A 24,792-nucleotide genomic window follows, 5' to 3' on the forward strand; every position below is an offset into this window, starting at 1 on the left:
AATATATTGACCGAATTTTTTACAAACCATGTTGCGCAACATTTGCAGGGAGCAACAAGTGCCTAAACATGGCTATCGATACCAAGACGACAAATATCGATAATTTCCCACGTACTCTCTGCTACTCTGTTAACATTAATGTTATGAGCGAATGTTATTCTCTCTTTGACATTCAACGAGTAAGGTTGGTGTTCGTTTCGTTCGCGGATGAAAAATAAAATAGCGGCGGCAAAGATTTCTTATTGTTCTAGTGGTCAACAGAAAAAAAAAACATAAAATAAAGAAAGGAAACAAAAGAATAAACCGAAAGCTTATTCGATAAGCGTGTGTACGTTGTGCATGGGAAATTTGGCAACAAACCGCTAAAATATTTGTTGTACCGCAGCAAAATATTCAAAAAGCATTGCAGAAATATACAATTTAACATATAAACTGTGCGCGCGTGTTTCTGTGTGTGTGTGTGACTCTGTGTTGCTTGTTCTACAAAAAACAATTTATTATAATGCCGAACTTTAATCGAAATTAAAGACTGCCGAAAAGCAGCGTTATTCATTGATGCTGCAAACAGCTGATTGTGTCGCTCTCTCTCTTTTTCTCTGCAGCGGTTCTAATTGTTGTTGTGGCTGGGGAAATTTAAATGTTGGCCAAGTTTAAATAGAAAACCACTAAATCGACTGTGTGGCCCTGTAGTAACGTGTCGGTATAAACTAGTAAAAACTAAAAACGGGTAGTGCAGTGTAAAGCACACAAAGGCCAACGGACAATCTACATAATTTGAATGTTATGATTTCTTATCGAAGACATTCAAATATAACAGAGAAACAATCCCAAAAGAAACTTTTATGAGCAAGCGGAAGCAACCCACGACATTGAACTTAAGTTTGAATACAGCACAGGCGAACTTGAATAACTCGATTGTATTTTATTTAAACTTGAGTGGCTTCCACTATTCTGTTTTTGATTATCTGTAACTTGAGTGGCTTCATTCGATTTGGATTTAAATATTGTGGAATTTTTAACGCATTAATACATTTTTGATTGTGAAATGCCAATTTCACGTATAAAAATTAGTTTTACATTTTTTAACATGAAATGGAAATATTTTTATTGCTTGAAATCCGGCTTTATTGAACAAAAGATCAATTGTGTCTTTCAATTTTAGTTAATTTTACGGAAGTTTGTAAAATTCTTCACACGTCTACTCGATTTGCCTCGCCTCCCCTCTTCGCTTCTCCTTTATCGCCATCTTCGCAACGAACAAAGTGACAAAAACACAAAAAAAAAAAGAGAAGAACAATAACAAACGAAAGAATTTCATCATCAACGACTATCTTCTATCTCGCTTCAGCGAAATAGATAAATAATTTGAAAAATATGAAGTAATAAAATTCGAAACGGCATTATTTTTGAGACAAGAATAATCGGCAGTGTTTTGGTTGAACTTTTTTCGAAATTCGTAGGGATATTATTTGCTAACGTGGCCTTTAAAATTCGGTCAACCGTGTGAGTAGAGCATATAAAAATTCAGTGAAAACACCATTTGTTTACTATGTGTGCCAAGCTTTTCCGCCCGCCACCACCCCCTTTTACCAACCACCCCCCTCTCCTTTATCGATTCGCATTTCGCACAGAGAAATTTCTGGCCCTAAATTACTGGCTCTGGAATTTAATGAAACTTTTATATATTTGGCCACCTATGTAACTCACGTGCAAACCATACTGAAATACATGCACACATGAATACCCATAAAAAGAGCTGGGTCTATAAGCTTTTTGTCACTAATCAATCACGGGGTATTTGCATTTTATAAATATGTTTCCTAACACCTGAAAACCAAGTACATTTCGGCCGACAAGTCGCAGAATCAGGGCTAAAAAGCCATTACATATGTGGTTACGGTTACGGTTGTGATTTCTCCCTTAATAATGCCATCAATTTTTACTTCCACGAACCACGCAAATTGCAACACACTCATCCTGCGGATTCAACAACTATAATTACATCTACAAATTGCGTTCTTTGTGATACGGTAAGTGAAGCAAGCACTTTTTTTCCTCCAAAAAGAAAACGCCCCATTTTTCCGCCATCCTTCTGTTGAGCTCAGGGTTTGCCCAATTTTGGGCTTGGCTTTTATTTTGGGTGTGTTCCTAATGGCTCTCCATGAAGACGTTGCGGCGATCCTCCGTGCGATAGAGGCCCAAATTGCGTGCTTCGTCCATCTGCAACCCTCGTGGTTCTGGTTTCGTATCTCTCTACACCCCTGGAAGCCACCCCAAAATGTGGAAACTGTGTCACTGGCTGTTGGTGCTGTTGAAAGCAAGGAAAACTAGGCAGGGAAAACTTTGCACAGGGAAAAACACCAACCATCTCATTTATTATTTAATATGAAATAAATATATAAACAGGGTAATATTTGAAGGTTTTACGAAGAAAAAATAAAAAATTTAAAATTTTATTCGATTTATATTGAATTTGGTAGTATGTTTTTGCACTAAGAAATAGTTAAGAGCCTCATTACAATTCAATAAGATTTTATTGATTTTATTGATATTTCTATACCAGTTTAAATTTCATTTTTCGACTGCCACATTTCATGACTAAACTAATTGGGAAACAAAACAAAAACTTAAGATATTTTTTTGCTCGTGTAACTGCCTGCATTTTCCAACCCCTCCTGGCATTCTCTTTACTCTTTGCTCTCCATTATTTTCTCTTTCGCATGGCGCATCCTTTGCCGGTCAAAGCTTTTCCTCGGAAAAGCAACTTCCAGGAAAAGGGAAAATTATGTTTTTGGGTAAACAAACAAATAAACCGTGAAGTGTGAGCACTTTTTTACGATTCTACTCAGATTTTTGTTTGGCACTCCGGCACGTTGACAAATCAATGCGCGGGCCCTAAATTATTAAGTGGTTGCCCTGGCAACCCTGGTCCTGAAATGGGTGACCAAACGTGGTCAAAACAATTGGCCCCGAAGTTCAAATACCTTTTGGCCAGCCGAAGGTAAATGCGGTTGGCGAGTCAACTGGCCGCCGACTATATTTGCAGGCCAATCATTCAGATAAGGAATGGAAACCCGGGGAAAAATCAATAAGCCGGGGGCAGGAACTTTCCTCGAGTAAGATGCGTAACGCCTTCGACTGACTAGAACTCATATTCACAGAGCGAAAATCGATGCGTTCTCGGGACCAGTTTGAATCGATAAACGAGTTTTTGAATAGGCCAAAGTCGAAAGGTTCCGAAACGCTGTTTGTCTGTCTCGGAGAGTTGTGTAAAATGGGTTGTGCTGCCTTGCTGAGCTGAACTTTGGCTGGCACCAAAGTGAAACACGCAACTGGCCCTTTCCCCTTTGACCTCTGACGTGGTCTCTTTCAGTTGCGTGCTGACATACGTTTGTATCTCGGGATCAAGCTGCGTATGCTTAATGTCTTTTGTTGCAAATCAAGCATACGCCCTGTCTGCGCTCGCTAGCCATTTACTTTCGCATTTCCAAATTTAGCCCAACCTTGACACTTTGAAATGGCAAACACGACGAAGTTCGGTCGTTGATATCGTTGCCATAGGTTAAGAGATTAATCGGGCTGTATTGAAGTGCAATTTTATTCGTAGGCTCTTCATGCATGGATGACTGATTAGAGCTTTCTCGACGGCACGAGTGCACTTAAATCAATGGGTGTAACCTACCTAATAACTGCTATGACAAATTGTATGCAATCAATTCGAGATGATGGAACTACTTATTTCAAGATCAATTGATTTCCAAGGTCTTGGACACCCAAATTGAAATACCTAAGATAATCCGCTCACTTTTGAATTTGAAAACATGAGCTTTTTCTTTGTTGTACTGTGTGAATTTGAAGCAGCGTCTTATCAATTTGAATGAAACATATAGCACTGAGCATTCAGCAGAATGACATCATGTATTTGAAACTGTTGGCGGTGTCGTCATTTGACATATTTTATTAAACCATTAAGGGAGCAAGCCAGATAGCCTGTTGCTGTCTTATTAGCCAAGTGCCAAGATCCATATCGAGTCATAATGCCAATTCACTAATGGCTATTAAATGCGATAAATGCAAAGAGTGTGATAAGATAAGGTGACTCAAGTGTGTGTTCCCCTGTCTAACTTTTCGGATTTGAGTCATTATATATTATATTTTGCGACATTCAGGCCTGTGGTTTGTTCTATTCCGATCGCCGGCTTTGGAACGGATCGGATTGAATCGGCTTGGATTGGATTGGATTACCCAATCTCTATTTTTAGCTCTGGCGTGGTAACGGAAATCATTTTCAATATTTATTCGCATTTGAATGTGATTAGCAATGCGCACTTGGTGTGCATCTCAAAATGTTTGCACACCGAATACCTTGCTTGCTTGCTGAAAAAAGTACTGAGACCTCAGAAAACAAAAAAGTGGGCACTAAGAATGACGCAATTTCTAGACGTTCTCCACTCGGAAGGCTGGGGGCATTCAACCCGAAACCTCTGACCCCCTTGAAGGTTTGACGGGCATGGCAATTAAAACGGAAGTACTGGCAACCTGTTGCCGTTGCCCAAGCCCATCAAATTCGAGCTTGGGAAGCGGGCCGGCCAAAAGCCACTTGGCCAATAGTTTGCATGTGCCGCACACTTCGCATTAATTAGCCAGGCCCAGCGGCTCTTCTGGGAATACAAACTATTACTACACCGAGCTTTGCACATCTTTCACACGGCGGAAAATGGTTCATATGGGTGGATTATTTTAATGAGAAGTTGGCTCAGGGCACTGGAAAATATGCTAATTAAAAAAGAGTTTTTTTTTGGGATCAGCTTGTACTTTAATATTTAAAGTATTAAGAGTCTTCTGCATCGTATGTTTTTCTAGCTATATGACACTTAATGTTTTCCCTAACGATGTGGACACTTTCCCACACGCCCGTTAGATCGCAGATCTCTGTCAATCAGGGGGCAATGGGAACATGTGTACTAGGGCCGATGTTGCACGCCCAAAGGGGGGCGTGGCAGACGGCATTTTCCCCAACGCGATTTGTGTGCGCTTGCCAAGGGCTAAAAATAGTCGCGAGTACTTGTTGCTCTCGTAATCGCCCTCTCGCTCGCACAGAACACCACCCCTCCCGCCCATTTTCACGCCCCTCCGCAGCGCCCTTGGTGCCCACATAATGGCGAGGGGTCAATAGACGACGTGCCAGTGGCTGAGAATGCTCGAAAAGTGTTTTGTACTTGCTGGGATTGGAGAGTGGAAAAGCAGAAAAGCCAAGTGGAAAATCAGTGGCGCAGAAAGTCGAAGAATGTAGCGCAGGCAAAGAAAGTGTGTGCGTTAAATGATTATAAATTTCAATAAAAAAATGCCAAAGTGCCTCGATGTATAGACTTGTAGTATTACTATGATGGTAATTGAAATACATATACTTAATACCTAGCCTCTATTAGTTACAATAATTTTTTTCCAGTGCCTTTAAATGGCGTGCGTAGTTGTGGCGAAAAAGAAGCGAAAATAACACTGCCATTATTATTTGATATAAAACAGATAATCGCCAGCATAATAGCGCTTTTGTTATTGTTTTTCTATCGCCAAAAACGCTTAGCGCATTTTCGTATTTTCGCGAAAATTTAGCAATGAATGGGACGAGGGCACGAACCGCACAATGTGTTTTCAGTATTAACTGCAACAAGTGCCAAGGGGGAGTGAAACGAAAACATTTTCTATTTTCCCCCGGCAAGACCCATAGTCGAATGCCAATTCTCTCGAATGTTTTCTAATAAATCCGTGTAATACAACTACCAGTAGCGGAAAGAACGAAACAAACAGTGATAGGTCTAAAAATACAAGCAGAACAAACATATTATAAACAATAAGGTGAAGTCGTAAATAGTGTGGCGTTCCTCAACGGAAAATCAGCCTTACGTCATCGCTTTTCCTTCTCTGTCGCGACCCAAAAAACTATGACGTCAATAAATGCCAGAAGAATGGAATAGTTGGAGTCACGAACAACCAAATGGATAACAAGTGTTCACATCTCTGACACGAGCTACAGGCGCCGGCGCAGTATCTTTCGCTCGAATCCGTACTGTCGGATACAGATTCCTTTGCATGAGAATGCCTCTCGCCGCGGAGAGCGAAGATCCCCCAAAGATACCATCCGATTCGAATTGATTTGCATGCGAGCAGTTCATTTCAGTTGAGTTCTGTTTCAGTTCAGTTCGGTTCGGTTTAGTTCCGTTTTCAAATATTTCGATTTTTCCTTTTCAATTCCATTATTTGTTTAAAGCAAATACATATTTTAACCAATATAAACAATCAAAGTTGGAAATATTTAAACGATTATTATTTCTTAACTTCCTGTGGATTGTGTGCTTTTGTGAGTGGCCAGTTTTTCCCCAACGTTTCATATTTTCCCCAAAGAAAATTGTACAAATTCTATAAATAGAATACGACGGGGACGGAGGTTGGGAAGGAGGGGGATTAAGATCTTTCATGGCTGCCCCGATACACAAATTCCTCTCATCTCAACCCATTTCGGAGATACTCTCGCCAGATGAGAAACACCCACTAAACGACTCTATTCCCGCAGTACGATAACGACGATGACGACGATCTGTGGGATTAACTCGGCCTGGAACTGAACGATGGATCTAGCAGATCAAATCGATGACTATATCTGTTCGTTCGAGGGACTTGGTGACTTAACAATGGACTCCCTGGCCATCTTCATTTTCCTGTGGGCCGTTCTGGCCCTCTTCTCCGTGTGGCTGATCAAGCTGCTCTACCACAAGTATCTCAACAAGGACAAGTCGGCCAGTGCGGCCAACAGTCGCCAGACGAGCGTGGCCCCCACATCCGGATCACCCACGTCCGTCGCCGGCAAGACGGAGAAGCGTCTCTCGGAGCCGCGCGATCTCCTGGCCACCAAGAGCAAGGTGGAAGGCTTGGACTTATCCAAGCCTCTGGGCGGCGCATCTGGAGGTCGAGGACGCTCATCAGCCTCGCCCTTGAATACCGCTGGTGCAGCTGCCGGCGGTCCACGTCGTCGGGTGGTGCGTCAGAGTTCCACTGGGCCAGAGAATCGCAAGAAGCGCTATGTCCCACCGCCGTCAAATGTCGTGGGTCCAGAAACGGTGAGAATATTTAATATTATAAACCATATACATATGTATATAGATATAAAAGAAACATAGTTCGTTTGGATGTTTACACTTTTAAAGCACCATTTAAACTAATCAACTGATCTATATTTACCTTTAATCTTTAGAGCTCCGTCACCTGGACCAGCCAGGTGTTCCGCTGGCTTTATAGCGACCTGGTCATCGTCAACGAGCTGCTCATGTCCTGGGTAATCGCCATCAACGACACGCTGCGCAAGTCTGTGGAGGAGGTGAGTCTCAATCGGAGGATGGCTAAATGACATCATACGGCCAGCAGCTTTGACATCATACACGGCCGTCCGGGCTCTGATGTCATGGCTGAGCCCGACTTGGTCTTTATTGGCCGGGCATTAACCTTTGTTCTTGGCCCGCCACGACATTCAACTTGAAATCGATGTTCAGCTGCTTCGGCTCCAGCTCTTTCCCCTTCGCCGGCCAACTGGCGAACTGGGAACTCGCTCAGCCGTAACTGATGTCAAAACGCGTTTTGTTTTCAGTTTTCTATACCGTGTAGTATTTAGCTCGACGAGTTGATAGTGTTCATTTACAAAATTGTGACAAGCAAAACTAAATGATGAAATCTGAGAAATAAGCTTGTATCTGATTTTAAAAAGTGTAAAAAGAAGGCTATCTTGAGTAGGTCACCTATGAACTTAATTTGCATACGAAAGAAACTATTTGATTGATTGATATTCATATGGCTTTTTTTATTAATCACAAATCCACTAAATTAATCTAAATATTTAATAACTTTATTCGGCTAAAGGGTATTCCAAAGTCGAAATACATGTTATTGCTTCGCTTGCTTTCCTCCGATTTGCTTTTTTATCGCCTTTTACGTGATCGGAGCCAGTCGTAGGCCAAGGTCGGAATTTAGTCGTTAGTCATTATCCCGTCTCTGAATTATAGCCCCAAAAAACGCACTCTACTGAATTACGTAATTCGCGAATAAAACATTCAGCGATGGAAAGGAGCCCATCTGTTTGATTGCGTACAAGTGGTTAATACATACGTACATATATTTCTTCCCTTTTGCAGCATGGAGTGGCCGTTGAAGTGGTTCGAGTGCTACCCGACAGTCCTGCCCCCGGATTGAATAATATATTTTGTAATTGCGATGAAAACAATCCCGCTGATATGGTAATTAAATCAATTTACTTGCCAATTGGGACTTTAATCACTTGAGAACCCCATATCATCACAGCTCATCACCTTTGACTGCGATGCAATGCCGGTGCTGCAGGTGAAGACCTTCCGCCAGAAGTCGGGCAAGGTGGAGACCTCCCACTACAAGGTCACCGTGTCTAGGTTCCGCGCCCGTATGGCCATTCCCATGAACTACAACAGCCTCAAGGGTGAGATGCGAGTCGAGGGCTATCCGGATGTGAGTAACTTTCCCAACTGTGAAGAAATATTAAAAACAAATCATACAACTGATTAAAGTTTGATTAATCTGAGAGTGAACCTAAAGTAGAGTAAATTTGTATGTTTAATTAGTAATGAATTGTGCTGCTATTTCGACACAATTATAAACCAATTCCAAGACCATGTTCCATACTAATTGAAATACTACTCTTTTTCCAAAGGTTCGCATCGCAATGAACAGCGTGGGTGCCATCAAGGCAATGGATCAGGACGAACAGCAACTGCAGACGGTGATCAGCGACATCCTGACGACGGCTTTGCGCGACACCATCTATCCGGTGGACTTCTCCATCTACTCCACCTGTCCGAGGGCCGAGGTGGAGCCCCTGGACCTGCCCGTAATCTATCCCGTTCACTATGACTCGCTGGCGGTGAGCGTCGGGAGCAGTGAGAAGATGCCAGCTCCCGTATTTGTGGCAGTGTTGTGTTTATTGTTCTTTGTACTCCTGTGTCCTGGTACACATGTCATCGCACACAGAACTCGACTTGAGACTATCTGTACAGTGTTGTCATCCAAGCAAACAAACAGACACTTCTCATTGCTCCCGTCCTCCATTGTGTTTATGGAATTCGCCTTTCGATATCTGACTTTCAGCTCATCGCTCGTGTTTCCGTTGAGAATTCGTTTTGTTACCCCCTATGATCCCTGATGATCCTGGAAAGTAAAAAGAACTATCTTTTGCGCTCTCTCTTTTCAGGGCAACCAATACTTTCAATATTATTACAATTTCTAGTGTCTGTCACGCATTAGTTCCTAATTAAAGGCGAATTTCATAAGCCCCTAATTCCGTCTTTTTATCGCTCTCAGAACGAAGTTCCTCTTCCCTGACTTCTATCTTTTCTCTGTCTCTCACTGCATTCACTCATCGCATGTTGTCCTCCTACAATTCACACAGCACAACATGGAGCACCACATGGGTGGCGTGGGATTGAGGGACTCCCAACACATGGTTTCCGGCCGTCGGCTGCTGGTGAAGATCGTCAAGGGCGATGGAATTAGGGATGCCCAGAATCCCTACGTGGTCATCGAGATGGACGAGCCGGCCCAGAAGAACCAGACGGGCACTCAGCGCGGCAGCAAACCCTTCTGGGATGAGCACTTCCTCTTGTAAGTTGTTACAGATTTCATATTGGCCACAAATAGTAATGTTTTTCTTTTCTATTGTAGTGAACTCTCCCCTCAATCAGCCGAGATCCTATTCGAGGTGTATGACCATCCGGTGATTGCCTCAGATCCGCCCAAGTTCCTGGGTCTCGGCCTGGTTGGAATCGATGAGCTGGCCGTTGGACCCGCATCCACTCAGCTGCTGCAGCTGCAACCGCGCCCCTATGAGACGCAGCCCGTTTCGGGAGCCATCACCGTGGACTTTGTGTTCATCGAGGGTGCCGAAATCCCGGCGGGCGCCCGTCCACAGCGTCTCAAGGAGGCACTGCGTCTCAGCACACCGGCCATTAACGAACACATCCGGAATGGAGCGGATTTGGCGGATGCAGCCGTAAGAGCTCTGCAGGATGGAGCGCTCTCGAGCAGCGGAAGTGGCGGACAACCCAGCAAGAGCACTTTGATCATCCACAGCGTGCAGCGGGTGAGTGTGTATGGCAAAAATGGGTTCACGGTTGTTGTGGAAACACAATTCTTCTGACAAAGATTCCGAGAATAAAATAACATCCGTGACACCCAATTGTCGTTAGAGCTTTCATACATTTCATGCCCTCCTTTTCCGCATTCTACGGTTTTATAATTTCCTTTTGTTTTTCTTTACCTTTATTTCATTTCATTTCCGTCTCTGATCCCGCCCAGAATTCGAGCAGCCCGAATGCATTTAAGGTAAACACCCAGACCTGGTCATCATTTCTTCAATCGTTCTTTTGAGTTATCTGAGTTACTGCGTCTCTAATCCCGCCCTCATGATGGTTTTCAAGTCATGTAGGCTAGTTAGTATTTAAGCCAAGCTAATTTCAAAATGTTTCTCGTTCTGTTTGCTCTGCCTAACCCCCCAAAATGCGCTTCTTTAACCAAATCCTCGAACCAATCAGGTCGAGTTGAACAGAGATGGCCAAATCGAGGTGACCGATACGGCGACGGAATTGGATCAGGCAGTGGCCCAGGCTTTCGAACGGGCAGCCAACGAGGCACAAACCGAGCTCGAGCTGGAGCTGGCCAAGGAGGAGAAGGCCAGCCAGCTGGGTGAGCCTCTCATCGATTCAGGTAACGGCACCGTCAACGAGGACAGCACCGCGGAGGTAAGTACACTGAGTTCACTAAGTTCACCGGCATGGCATGCAGTTTGAGTTGAAAGCTAGAGAAGATCCCGCACTAATAACCGTTGAATCACTTGCAGTTTGGACAGCCCAATGCCGCCTCATCGCCCAATGGCAGTAGTTACCACAACAACTACAGCCTCAATGGCAATGGTAACTCCAATGGCGCCGGTTCGGGTGGATATAACAGTCTGCCGCGGAACGGTGGTGCCCAGCAGCTGGCTCAGCACTCCGGATTATTGGAGGGCCATGACGTGGTCGACGATCGCGGGCGCAGCAAAAAACGTAATTTCTTTGGCACCCTGAAGAAGCGGCTCAGCCGCTCCAAGACACGCACCCTCTCGGCCGATCAACCTAATAATAACAGTCATAAGTCACTATCAGCCACCAACTCGAATACAACAACAGCCACCGGATTCCCTCGAACAGCCACCGGAACCCTCAATGGTGATTCTTCCCGTTCATTATCTGTCGATCGTGCCACTCTGTCCAAAAGCAATTCACTTGGTAATTACCATCCAGTCACAGTCCTCCGCCAGTGTCCACGTTTTAACTATTTGAGCCCGGCTTAACGCACATTTTTTGGACAACTCCTGCATTCTGCTAATAATTCTGCGAAGGAATATCATATTTCAAGTTCACTCCATGTAGATCAACTATTAACTGCTTATTGCACTGCAAAATCTTTTATGTCTAATAACTATTTTAAGTTGTTCATATTTTTGGCTCTCTTAAAAGCGTTCTTTTTAATATTTAATTGGGATATTCGCTTTAATATTGAGGCTTCAGCCTTATTAGTAGTAGTTATAAGCCATGATTCAAATCATAAAATCATTATTTTTCATACATCACATCTTATCTCATGAATAACTTTAGTACTAAGTGTAAATTGCTTTTCTCCCCTAATGTTTAAGTACCCCAGATATTGTACCATTCAAAGCTTGTAATTAACTGTTTGGTAATCTGTATCTGTACTTGTATCTACATCTGTTGTCTGTTTTATCTTCTCTCCCTTAACACAATACCCATCAACTGCTAACTGAACTGTGATCCACAACACGAATCTGTATGTATTCCATGGTTCCGACACACGCACATGAAACACCTATTTCAACAAAAACTTAACACGGTTGAATATTTTTGGAATATTTTGTAAATATTTGGGCTTATTTTTGGAATTTGGCTTTTGAATTTTTCTTTTTATAATATTTAATGTGACTTGGTTTTGATTATTTCTCATACTCCTTTCCTATTTTCTTTTTTTTATTTTCATATGTGCAAAATATGATTTGATGGGTCCTAACGGGTGCTTGGTTTGTGTGCCACTCTCAACTTGCCACATAAAATAAAAAAAAAACAAACACACACTAAAATTAATAAAACGCAGGACCACGCATGGGCATTGGTCACTCCATCACCGACCACTCACGCCGCTCCTCAATTTCAGAATCCTCGGCCATCTCAGGCTTTTCCTCGGCTAGCAATAAAACCTACGTGCACGAGGCCTCCACCCTGGTGCTGGAGACCATTGAGAATGGCATAAAGCGGTGAGTTTCGATCGCGTGTTTGCATTTTATGGATTCTGATGGACCTGCTCCCTGTGCTTGATCTTTAGCCACTTCATTGTGCCTTTGGCCATCGCCCAGAGACCGCGCTGGCGTCGCAAGGGCACCAAGCTGCACATCTACAACGATCACACCTTCATCGCCAAGCATTTGAGCGGGTAAGTTTAAAGTAGTAGGCATTAGTTGCTGGGAATCCCATTTACAAATCCTTTCCATTCCAGAAGCGGTCTGCAGTGCTCCATCTGCATGAAGTCCATCCCGCGGAGGCCCGGAAAGCAGGGCTACGAGTGCCGCGACTGCCAGCTGATTTGTCACAAGCAGTGCCACATACGGGCACCACAAGCATGTCCCAATCCCACGGTGCTCTCCATGGAACTGTAAGTGCATCTTAATCTCCGCCAGCTTTTGACCCTTTTCTCTGCCCGATTTTGATATTTGAGGGAACTACAAACTCCTAACCAATACCCAATACTAATTTATTGATTTCGTTTTATTTTTCTCTTTCCACACACACACAACACACGAATACGCACGCACACACACCCACCCAATAAACCAAAAAAAAACAGAACGTCATTTCCGGTACTCACAGAGAGAGATATAAACCTAGTTAACTAAATCCTTATTTTGTGACCAATCCAACCATCTGATTACTTATTCTTTTGTAAAAACCTTGAGTCCGCCAAATGCAGTTTGATATTTACCAAGAGCAAACTTTTTGATTTACTCACTCCTCTGAATTGGCGTCAGAAATGGAAAATTCGGCTTCGTTTTCCGGCTTCCGCTAGCATCCCATACCCAATCGCACTGTCACCTCGCTTGGCCACGCTGTTTCATTATGTGTATATACCTTCTGGGCACTAATTCGAGCTCTTTTTCTCATCGCACACCACACCAAATACAACCAAATATCACCGACCAACCCACCACATGGACACAGGATGGCCAGTGAGGAGTAGAAAGGTCTCAGCCACATCACAGCATCTTTAAAGCCAGTTAAATACCATTCTTAAGTGCTCCCCAAGCGATGTGCGAGTTCATTCTGACGCCATATATATATATTTCAAAAGAACATACACCATCCTCCTTCGAATTGATCAAACAAAAAATAGAAAAACTCCAGGGTTCTAGATCCGTTCTGCTGCAGTTTTGAGTGGTTCGCGCATTTTCCAGTTGACCCTTTGGCAGCTGGAAAATCGGGGTAAGCTGGCAACGCATTCGCATGAAGTTCCTTGTTCTGCTCCACTGTGTTGTGTACTAAATTAACACTCTCGTTCGATTTTGATCGCACTACGATCCATACTAATGCAATTCCCGCTGAGGATTGTCCAGTTAATTCGTTCAGATTCGGCCTAACACTGTTTGAAGCTTGTTTTCCAATTGTTTACCACTGATTGCTTTTGTCTATATAAATCTAACGCTCGTTATTCTCTTATTTTCACAGAACTAAACTCAATTCAGCGGCGGCAGACCGCAGCATACGGAAGCTGTGAATGTGGGGAATACCCTGGAAACCAGCCGAGAAACCTTAATCGAAATAATACCCTAGTTACGTAGAAGTGAAGGAGCTGCGCAAACCATCTTCTTCTGCTATGGAAATCCTCGATACATTACGTTATTTATTTATACACTCACGCGAACACAACACACACATGTGCAATAAGTTCTTTGGATTCGTTTTTAACCCATTTCTCCGTGTCAACGTGCTCGAGCCCTTTGATATTTTGTATTTTCTACAAACACGAATAATAATTGTACAAAATAAAAGTGAATTAGGGTTTTTTAAATTAAACAACAAATTCGGTGAATCAATAAAGTTGTGATCACTAAAAATACCGGGTATTTTTCGAAAAGCAGATAGAATGAGTATAGGTTTTAAAAATTTCACTTGTTTTGAGTTTAGGATCCAATTGTTGTTGTGCTTAACTTTTGATTCATGCATACGTATGAGTTAGCATCGCTTTGAGAATATATTATCTCATTAGAATCCGTAGGAAGTGTAGGAATGTTCATCACAGCTTTGGGCGAGAAGTTTCCGGGAACGGCAGTCTGCACAAAGGAGCTTCTCTTCCTACCATCGCACTCCTTATTCGGATCCATGGACTTGAACAAGATATCAGGCACGTCTACATCGATTTGTGCCATATGTCGTAGCTTCCGAATAAGAACATATACTGGTGCAATCAAAACCACGATGACCGCGAAAGCAAGATACAATGATATGCTTGATACTTTTTCGTAATCCTGGCGACTCATCCACCTGCGACTGTGCCATTGCATTCCACCGCCAGTATGATTCATATAGTTTGCAGTCACAGCAATATTTGGCAGCACCATGGATCCTTTGAACTGAAACCTAAGCTCAGAAGCGTTCAGCACTTTGAACTGGATGAGCTCGTGGTCATCGCAGATGGGCAAACTATTGACGGTAACGGGACACCAGGAGACTGTGTATCCAACGAGGTCAGCCTGTTCCATTGGTGGCTGCCATGTGATGCTCTGATTATCCAGGTGGTACCACAAATTCCTGGCTTGGTGTCGTAAAGAATTGGTTAACATCGGCACTTTCAGTTCGCGGTTGAATTCTGATCTTCCCTTGGAGTTTTCGCTCCAAATGGCTACTGTGGCCGGCTTGGTGGCATCCCAATCCCGGAACAAAGCGGAGTTGTTGCTCAAGATGGTAGCTGTCTTTCTGTAAACAGAATGATCACTTTTTCTTATTAGTTTATCATTTTTATTGTATTTATTAATTTGACTTACTCTTTGTCAGCTGAAACGTAATACGTAAAGTTCGGTCCGTTGAACTCTAGTTCGTCCAGGTGAAGCCAATACACATACAGATTTCCATTTTCCGGCTGGTGAAAGAATCCGTTTGGTAGAAACTTTGGAGGTCGATCCGGTGTCCTGGCCTCCGTTACGAACTCTGCAGTCTCGATCTCGGGCGACCAGGGTGACTCCCAAAAGGGATATCGACGTGACATACGCAATTTATAGGTCTGGTGTGCGAACGATGGACTTTGAAAAATGTACCACGTATAAAATGGATGTAATCTTAGATACATCTTTTTCTGGATAAGATACTTCTCAATCCTGGGGTTTTGTGGCAAGTACCATACTCGCCATTCCATGTTATCATTATCGGGCGGATCGAAAGGACTTGGCCAAATTAGATATAGTATGTGGCGACTAGCGGCCACTATGTGCATTTTATATTTCGGCCACTCCGGGAAAAGGACTTGTTTGTAGCCGAGTTGGAGCTGTAGGGACTGATTGTATCCTTTGTACTCCATATCCACTGTTAAGTTATACTTATTGTATATGTTTTTTGTGGGTATTCCTGGGCAATGGAAGGTATTTCCGTGGGTTTTCAATAAGCACGAAACGCTCGGTGATCTGTTAATGCTCAAGAAGTAGTTTTTGTTGTCAACAAAATAGTTCGCATCGCTGAAATTGCACGATAGCTCAGTTTGGAGAGGATGAAAGTGACATCTTAACTCCTCCACGCGAATTAATGGAACTATGAGCATATACTTCTTGGTCACTACGACATCCTGAAGTCTGCAGTACAAGTAATCCGTAAAGTCTCTTATGACGTTCCGTTTTCTGTGCTTAATGGTGACGTCGTCGACACGATTTGTTTCGACTGTTAGATTTTGCCAGTCGGAAATGGCGAGATCCTGCCATCCCACGGTGGAACTATTGCACCTGCAGAACACTTCTATGGATCCGCCGGATAGCACCGCCGGTGGTTCTGTCCACATGACCAACTCGCAGTTTTCAGACCGACAAAGGGTTGCGGCGAGCACTCCCAGCAAAACCAGCAGATGCAACTTCCAGCTCATGACTGCGTGGAATGATTGCATTTATTGCATTGATCCCCAGTTTGTAGCTGATTATGGCTGCTCTTTGAGATTTTGCAGCAGTTGCGGACTCCTTATCGCATTTTAATTTTGCTTTTTTGAAGTGTGCGTTTAAATAAAATCAAATGCTCCATTAGCCGATGTGTTTGTATTATAATCGTTTCGCTTGTCTTGTGTGGCTTACAATTCCAAACTAGTTCTGGCAGTTTAGTTTTTTTTATTTTTTATTCAAATTTCTTAGTAACGTAGGAAAGATTAATGGGAAGTTCCTAATAAACCTTGCTGATTGGAAATACCGAGAATAATTGTAATACATATATTAATTATTATTAAGGAGGCGTAGAAATTTTTAATAAGAATGTCTTTAAATAGTCCTAGAATGCCCAGACTAAATTGCCTGATAAAAACTGATTTAAGTGACTCAAATCATTTGTATGACCTTCTAATTAATAACTAAAGAACCCTTGAACAATGTGTTTGTGCTGCTATTAAATGTACCCTCATTTGGATTTAATAATTAAGTTCTTTGAATTTTGAATGTCCTTCAGCAATTTAAAAATTTTCCCCGGTCTGGCAACCCCCTGGCCAACTAATATCGATATCTTCGTAACGACGGCCCGACAGAGTTGCCACCGCCGAACGACCAGCGCTGCTATCGATAGGCCCGTTGACAGAGTGCCATCGCTAGCGAGGGGTGAGAGGAACAACAACATTTGTGGGCTGCGCGTTGACGAAGTGCATGTGAAATTTTTCGTGTTCGTAGGACAATTGTTAATTATCCACTGGCCGAATTTGCCCCGCAATCACGTGTCGGTGTAATATGTGAACGGTTTGTGGTGCTCAACTTGCGCGTAGCGAAAATCGGAATAAAATTATTAACAAAAAATAAACGTAGTATTTACGCCAGCAACAACAACACGAACGGGCGACAAAGCGACACGCCTCGCGTTGTTGTTTTTGTTGTCGCGTGTTTTTTTATTCGGCAGCACAGCAACTATTTATTTATTTAGGCAATTTTGCTGGCAAAAACAAAAGTGGCCTTCATAAATTTTAATAAAAAGTAATTAAAGTGCAAATGCATTGAGAAGCAAGGAAGAGGAGACGAGAAGATAAAGAATATGTGCAGTGGAAGAGAGAGAGCGAATGAGAGAGGGGATTACAAAAAACGAGACATCGTTCACTTGCTGCCCTCTCGCTCCCACCCCCGCGCTTTCTCCACCTTCTTCTCCACCCTGGCCTTTATCAAATTTGTTGTTGCTGCTTTATTTGCTGATTTTTGTTTTCATCGCTTTTTTTTATTCTGCGTCATAAATCGCGATTCTCTAGTTTCGTGTGTGTATCAATTCAATTCTCTGATCAGAATCTGATTCATATGAAATGAATGTATATTATGTTTAATGCATAATATACAAAAGTCCAGTTAACCTTACGTAATTGTGTGTATTTCAAAGCGTCCAAAATGCATCTCGATCCAAAAAAGTATGTAAATTTCGCCTGCTACGTGTGCTAATCAGTCAAACCAAAAAAAACGAATAAAGCAGCGTCAAGAGTGCCAATCAAATATTAAGAGTATAAACATCGAGTAAAGAGAGATCCAGCCAAAAGGACTCGATCGCCTCGAACCGAAAGCGGAAGCGGAAACGGCAACGGCAAACGGATACGGAAGCTGCCAAGATGGCCGCCGCCCACAGCCACCACAATGCCAATATGCTCAGCTCGGACATCTCTCGCCGAAATCCGCAGGACGAGTACGAACTTATCCAAAAGATTGGCTCGGGAACCTACGGCGACGTCTATAAGGTGAGTCAAACTAAAAGCCTTTAGCTCTAGTACAAAGTGGTATTAGGAAGGGAAAGGCAAAAACTTCTAAATAAAAACACCAGCAAACAAAAGGCAAAGAAATTGCAAAGTGTGCTCTTTGGATTTAGAATGTTTCCCCAAAAATCCGTAAGTTTTTATAGTTTCCCTCACTGCAATTTTTGCATTCCGTCTGCACAGGAAAAAATTATACAACAGTTCATAAATTCGATTAATTCATTTTGGATTGTGTCAGGAGGTTCAATAAAGAGACATAACATTATGTAACAATATTGACCTATTGGATTGGAAAACCTAGGAATAATGTTCCTATTGGATAATTTTTGGGCAATTAATCAACAATAAATTTAAAATATAAATATCGTAAAACTAGTTCTACTCCGTTATGCATTTATAGAAAAGGAATTTAGTCACTTTTCTCAATTTAGAGTATCATTAATGCTCACCAAGCGACATAAATAATAAAATTGTACTTGCGTTAAAATGTAGAACGCATTAAATCATAAATGAGGAATGTTTTTTACTTCAGTGCAAGAGCTCAATGAAGCTGGGTTCGGAAAAATCGAATTTTTGAAATTTAAAAGCTGGAATCGTTTGCCCATTTTTTGCCCATGTTTGCCCACCAATTAGTTTTTTTTGCCCACGTCCAGTTTTTGAGATATGAATTTTCGAACAAGTTCGAAAATTTTCGAAGATCAAAAATTTCACTTTTTTCAAAATTTTTTTTTTTTAATCGCAATAACTTCGTTTGCCCACGTTTGCCCACCCTTTAGAATTTTGAAATTTTCGAAAATTTTCGAAGATCAAAAATTTCACTTTTTTCAATTTTTTTTTTTTAAATCGCAATAACATCGTTTGCCCACGTTTGCCCACCCATTAGAATTTTGAAAAAATTTATACTTCAGAAAATATAAGACATTCAAGTTTACCTCGGTCTACTTCGCAAAACCTTTAAAATGAGTTTATTTCGTTTGCCCACCCTTTAAAATTACATTTTAACGTTTGCCCACCCTTCAAAATTATTTTTTTTTCGTTTGCCCACTCTTAAAAATAAAAAATTTCGATTGCCCACCTCTTAAAACTAAATAATTTCGTTTGCCCATCCTTTAAAATTAGTTTTTTTCGTTTGCCCACCCTTCAAAATTACATTTTAACGTTTGCCCACTCTTAAAAATAAAAAAAATCGATTGCCCACCTCTTAAAACTAAAAAATTTCGTTTGCCCATCCTTTAAAATTACATTTTAACGTTTGCCCACCCTTCGAAATTAGTTTTTTTCGTTTGCCCACTCTTAAAAATAAAAAATTTCGATTGCCCATCTCTTAAAACTAAATAATTTCGTTTGCCCATCCTTTAAAATTAGTTTATTTCGTTTGCCCACCCTTCAAAATTACATTTTAACGTTTGCCCACTCTTAAAAATAAAAAAAATCGATTGCCCACCTCTTAAAACTAAATAATTTCGTTTGCCCATCCTTTAAAATTAGTTTATTTCGTTTGCCCACCCTTCAAAATTACATTTTAACGTTTGCCCACTCTTAAAAATAAAAAAAATCGATTGCCCATCTCTTAAAACTAAATAATTTCGTTTGCCCATCCTTTAAAATTAAATCTTAACGTTTGCCCACCCTTTAAAATTTGTTTATAATGTTTGCCCATCGTTTAAACTTAGTTTTTTCATTAGCCCACCTCTTTAAAATATATATTTTCAGTTAAAACGTTTGCCCACCCCTTAAAAATGGTTTTTTCGATTTTTCATCTATAAAACCAAATTTGTACATATGTATGTAATAACTGTAAGTTGTGGCGCCAATTTACATATGTATCTTAGGATCGGCGGATCAATTATCAATTTTTCTTAATCATTGATAAATTTCATGCAAGTGTTGATGAACATACATATATATAGTTTTTTGTATATATACATATATATTTATGTACATACATATATGTGTTCATCATAATCATATAATATTAGTGCTTCTGTCCGCCGATCCTAAGATACATATGTAAATTGGCGCCACAACTTACAGTTATTACATACATATGTACAAATTTGGTTTTATAGATGAAAAATCGAAAAAACCATTTTTAAGGGGTGGGCAAACGTTTTAACTGAAAATATATATTTTAAAGAGGTGGGCTAATGAAAAAACTAAGTTTAAACAATGGGCAAACATTATAAACAAATTTTAAAGGGTGGGCAAACGTTAAGATTTAATTTTAAAGGATGGGCAAACGAAATTATTTAGTTTTAAGAGATGGGCAATCGATTTTTTTTATTTTTAAGAGTGGGCAAACGTTAAAATGTAATTTTGAAGGGTGGGCAAACGAAATAAACTAATTTTAAAGGATGGGCAAACGAAATTATTTAGTTTTAAGAGGTGGGCAATCGATTTTTTTTATTTTTAAGAGTGGGCAAACGTTAAAATGTAATTTTGAAGGGTGGGCAAACGAAATAAACTAATTTTAAAGGATGGGCAAACGAAATTATTTAGTTTTAAGAGATGGGCAATCGAAATTTTTTATTTTTAAGAGTGGGCAAACGAAAAAAACTAATTTCGAAGGGTGGGCAAACGTTAAAATGTAATTTTAAAGGATGGGCAAACGAAATTTTTTAGTTTTAAGAGGTGGGCAATCGATTTTTTTTATTTTTAAGAGTGGGCAAACGTTAAAATGTAATTTTGAAGGGTGGGCAAACGAAAAAAACTAATTTTAAAGGATGGGCAAACGAAATTATTTAGTTTTAAGAGGTGGGCAATCGAAATTTTTTATTTTTAAGAGTGGGCAAACGAAAAAAAATAATTTTGAAGGGTGGGCAAACGTTAAAATGTAATTTTAAAGGGTGGGCAAACGAAATAAACTCATTTTAAAGGTTTTGCGAAGTAGACCGAGGTAAACTTGAATGTCTTATATTTTCTGAAGTATAAATTTTTTCAAAATTCTAATGGGTGGGCAAACGTGGGCAAACGATGTTATTGCGATTTAAAAAAAAAAAATTGAAAAAAGTGAAATTTTTGATCTTCGAAAATTTTCGAAAATTTCAAAATTCTAAAGGGTGGGCAAACGTGGGCAAACGAAGTTATTGCGATTAAAAAAAAAAATTTTGAAAAAAGTGAAATTTTTGATCTTCGAAAATTTTCGAACTTGTTCGAAAATTCATATCTCAAAAACTGGACGTGGGCAAAAAAAACTAATTGGTGGGCAAACATGGGCAAAAAATGGGCAAACGATTCCAGCTTTTAAATTTCAAAAATTCGATTTTTCCGAACCCAGCTTCTTTGAGCTCAGTGCAAGACGACTGCATGTACCCCTCGATCTCCCCCCACCGCCACCCACTTGCAGACCCTCATTTGTACATCTGTTTGCCACAGCATGCTCCTCATTCCATCACTCCCCCACCCCCCTTCACTCCACACCCCTTTCAGCACCCCCTTCCCCGCAAACCCCCACCGAACAAAAATATGCGCAATTTTAGTTTTCCATCTCTTCTCTGTTGGATCGTTCTTTTTATACCATCCAACTTCCATGTTTACTTTTGCTGCCCCGTCGAAGGGAAGTATGACAAATGCCCCGAAACGCCAGAGAAGTTGCCCTTGGGCGGGGGAGGGCGTGGCAATTGTTGTTGCCAGGGGCGGGATTATATGGGAATATATCTGGGGAGACATTATGGTATTTCTCATGTGCAGACCAAGGGTTAAGTTCCTCACTTTCCATATGGAATGCCTTTGAATTCGAGGGATTTCCTCAATTCGATTTATTGCGTTCTAGTTGGCCACCGAAATCTATAAATCATCAGCTTTTCGAACGTTTTCCATTCGATTAACTTTGACGAAATTGAAATTGATTAAATTTCACATTGCTCATAAAAGATGGAAATTCAATTAGTTTGTGCAGTTTTGAAATTCGATGTTAAGTTTATCGTAATTGAAAATGAAATTCATTGTACTTCAACCAAATCCTGTATATACAGAATTAACTGAAATACAATTAACTTATTTTGTTGGAAAGAGCGAATTCATTTATGTTAGACCACAATGTATAGATTTTAATTTGTAGAAAATTAGAGAATTGTTAATTAATTTGCTTTGGCATATTGATAACTTGGTTTGACAGCGCACAATGAAATCAATATGTCTATAGTGTGCACCACAATACTGCACGACATTTGAATGCTTAATTTGAATGCTTAGGTTTCAAATAATATGTGTAGTTTTTGGTTGGTTTATTTTAATAACCTTTTATGTTGTTTTTCTGTTAATTCAGTCAATCATTAGTCATCGAAACGCAAGACTGTTGAGATTAGGCTTATTCTTGCTCATCGCACTGATATTGGGACTTGATTCATTTTGCCTCACTTCAATTTATTCGATAAGCAGCCACGCGCTTGCATTGATTATGGGGATTAGTTTCGAATGTGTTATTTATTTATTTATTTATGTTTGCCCACATCTGGTTTGCTCATTTTGCCATATGATTGTGTCTTATTGTCTTGTGTTTTAGAGTCCGGTCCGTTTTGCTTTCTTTTCTCCATGTTCCATCCATGAGATGCGTCATGCCATGAGTCCAAAGCCCATGGTTTCGGTTTCAATCCACCATTTACACTCTTTCGTTCTGTAGTTCCCCCGGCTTTTTACTTGGTTTTTTTTTATTTATTTTCACATCGAGGTATTTGGTTGTCAAGGGAATTTATGATGCCACACAACTAGAAAGGAGACGTTGGCATTTCGATTCTGTTTACAAAAGCGACAAGTTCGCCAAATGAAAAACAATCGGTTTTGGGGATAATTTGCAGTTCGGTTTCTCCGCATTGTTTACACTAAGTTTTGGCTAAACCATAATTACACATCGAACACTTGAAGTGCAGGGCAATCGAAAAGCTCGCTTTTCCCCTCATTTTTTTCGCAACTCGTTTCGCGATATCAATTTACAATAGAAATAATAACAGCGAAATGAACAACAATGCGCCCTGTTGACAGGCTATTACGAATGGAATTGGGTTTCCACTGCTCCAATTTGTTTGCTCCACCGCCCCCATATGCCACTCCCACCTCCAACCACACTCACTCATTGATTCTTATTAGTGGCACAATGATCCAAAAATTTAGTGCAACGCCGCACATAAATGTTCAGCTGGAGAAAATGGGTGGAGCTTTAAAAATTTATGTGATTCAGTTTTGTTGGACTGTCGACATGCAAATTTAGATGTTCAATTTAACGAATGCAGATGATAAATGAAATATACATATTTATATTTTCAGCGAGATTTAAAGTAGAATTTTTCGACTAGTGACTCAATTTAATATTACGTGCTTGTTTCAAGTTTATTTAACTGTAATTAGTCATATCGTTCCCCTTTCTTTCATATTTTACCTTTGTTCAATCTTCTCAAAAAATATTTATTTTAAGTTTTAAGCTTTAGTTATTTTATGCGTGTTTTTTTAATATGCTATATAAAAAGTTATTGCAATGTTTTTAATTTGTACGAGTATTCCTCTGGAGAAAAACTTGAAGCATAAATGGCACCTGACATGGCGGGTGGGAAAACTCAGGACGGGGAAAACTTTGGCTCAAGAGGAAGGTGCTGCTGTTGCACGGGGTTTTCATTACCGGAAATTCGAGAGCGAAACGCAAGTGGGTAAAAGAAAATAACAGAAATATGAAAATAGTGAACTCTGTGCTTTTCACGGAGCACAAAAGGAAAAGTGCCAGGTTACCTAGCGTTATGCAATGAAAACTGGCACAAATACTAGTGCATAGACGCATACATATTTTATGCGTGTGCCTTCGCATCTGTGTGTGTGTTTCTTCTATGTGTGTGTGTGATTGCCTTTGCCAGGCACTTGACTTCGCCATCCATTGTAGTTGTTGTTGCCACACTTTAACAATCATCCTCGTCATTGTTGTTGCTACTGGCTCTTTATTTTGTTTTTGCCCTGTTGTTATTGTTGTGCACGCAACACGCATGAAAACATGAAAAAATTGGCGCAAAGCTCTCATCTAAAGTGGGTGGCGGGTGTTTTTTTTATTTTTTGGTTGGAGGAGGGATGTTGGAGGGTTTTGAGAAAATTACTAGAGAAAAGAACGAAGTGAAGTGAATTTGTAGCAGCAAAGTGATGGGGCAAGGGGGCGTGGCTAGGGACGGAGGGCGGTGGGCGCTTAAGGAGGTCACGTAGGCAACGCATGTGCGTGTGTGTCTGTGTGTGTGGGCGTGGCTCAATGCGTTTTGTCTGTCTGACAGTATGTGTTTATGTTTGCTGATTTGCTGCTTGTTTGGTTTCGGTTTTCACACAAATTGCAATTGCAATTGCAGTTGGCTCTGCTGCTAAACATAAAGCTCAGTTCCATGCCTCCCCCCCTTCCCCCTTCACCCGCTCCTTTTGTTTGCCGAAAATGTTGTCATTGTTTCTACGAGGACTCTCTGAATTTCCAAAATTCTATGCTACGCAAAAACCAAACACACAGCCAAATCATTTGCGCTAAAAGCCCAACAACTTTGTCGGCCCAGACAACGAAGCAAAAAGTGAGGAGGAAAAAGCAATAAAGCGATGAAAAAGAGTACGGCAAAAGGAAACCCGAACCAAGACTAGCCGAAAAATGTTTGCCTTGAACTAGGCGACGGGTAAAAACAAAAGGCGAAAACAACAGCGAAGGCAAATAGAAAATGTCAAAGGGTTTTTCCCGCGTTTCGCATCGGCAGCAGCTATGGAGTCAAAGCAAAA

General features: G+C 40.9%; 3 protein-coding genes across 33 annotated transcripts in view; 2 read left to right on the forward strand and 1 right to left on the reverse strand.

Moving 5' to 3' along the window:
• Positions 1 to 143: 143 nt before the first annotated feature.
• Positions 144 to 14,224, forward strand: LOC6735220. 28 transcript variants are annotated; one of them, XR_001599717.3, is made up of 17 exons: positions 6,172 to 6,358; positions 6,572 to 7,115; positions 7,250 to 7,372; positions 8,181 to 8,282; positions 8,347 to 8,526; positions 8,729 to 8,938; positions 9,464 to 9,675; positions 9,736 to 10,153; positions 10,369 to 10,395; positions 10,605 to 10,811; positions 10,910 to 11,336; positions 12,217 to 12,376; positions 12,445 to 12,552; positions 12,616 to 12,771; positions 12,964 to 12,976; positions 13,335 to 13,595; positions 13,839 to 14,224. XR_001599717.3 is itself a non-coding variant. In XM_044922553.1 (16 exons), the coding sequence occupies exons 3-16, from the start codon at positions 6,690 to 6,692 to the stop codon at positions 13,010 to 13,012; spliced, it is 2,805 nt and encodes a 934-aa protein (XP_044778488.1). In that variant the 5' UTR covers positions 162 to 184; positions 1,163 to 1,503; positions 6,640 to 6,689; the 3' UTR covers positions 13,013 to 13,103. The 28 variants fall into 28 exon arrangements, 24 of the variants coding, with proteins under 24 accessions (XP_044778489.1, XP_044778488.1, XP_044778484.1 ...); XM_044922553.1 differs by lacking the exons at positions 6,172 to 6,358; positions 13,335 to 13,595; positions 13,839 to 14,224 and adding exons at positions 162 to 184; positions 1,163 to 1,503 and having other exon boundaries at positions 6,640 to 7,115; positions 12,964 to 13,103; XM_039291992.2 differs by lacking the exon at positions 13,335 to 13,595.
• Positions 13,249 to 16,251, reverse strand: LOC6735222 (cytokine receptor). Its single transcript, XM_016181585.3, has 2 exons — positions 15,155 to 16,251; positions 13,249 to 15,086 (listed from the first exon to the last, which is right to left on the reverse strand). Exons 1-2 carry the CDS (start codon positions 16,234 to 16,236, stop codon positions 14,294 to 14,296), a joined length of 1,875 nt encoding a protein of 624 aa, XP_016028539.1. The 5' UTR covers positions 16,237 to 16,251; the 3' UTR covers positions 13,249 to 14,293.
• A 655-nt stretch (positions 16,252 to 16,906) lies between these two features.
• Positions 16,907 to 24,792, forward strand: part of LOC6735223 (mitogen-activated protein kinase kinase kinase kinase 5) — a 50,918-nt gene continuing 43,032 nt past the window's right edge. For 2 of the 4 annotated variants that reach the window (XM_016168495.3, XM_016168498.3), the window contains exons 1-2: positions 16,907 to 17,083; positions 17,706 to 18,054. In XM_016168495.3, coding sequence (XP_016028540.1) covers positions 17,929 to 18,054 — 126 coding nt within the window. In that variant the 5' untranslated portion in view covers positions 16,907 to 17,083; positions 17,706 to 17,928. The remainder of the gene's footprint in view (positions 17,084 to 17,705; positions 18,055 to 24,792) is intronic. The other 2 variants (XM_016168496.3, XM_016168497.3) reach the window with 1 other exon arrangement.

This window comes from Drosophila simulans, chromosome 2R (assembly GCF_016746395.2).
Source record: "Drosophila simulans strain w501 chromosome 2R, Prin_Dsim_3.1, whole genome shotgun sequence".
In the NCBI taxonomy this organism is placed as follows: Eukaryota; Metazoa; Arthropoda; class Insecta; order Diptera; family Drosophilidae; genus Drosophila; species Drosophila simulans.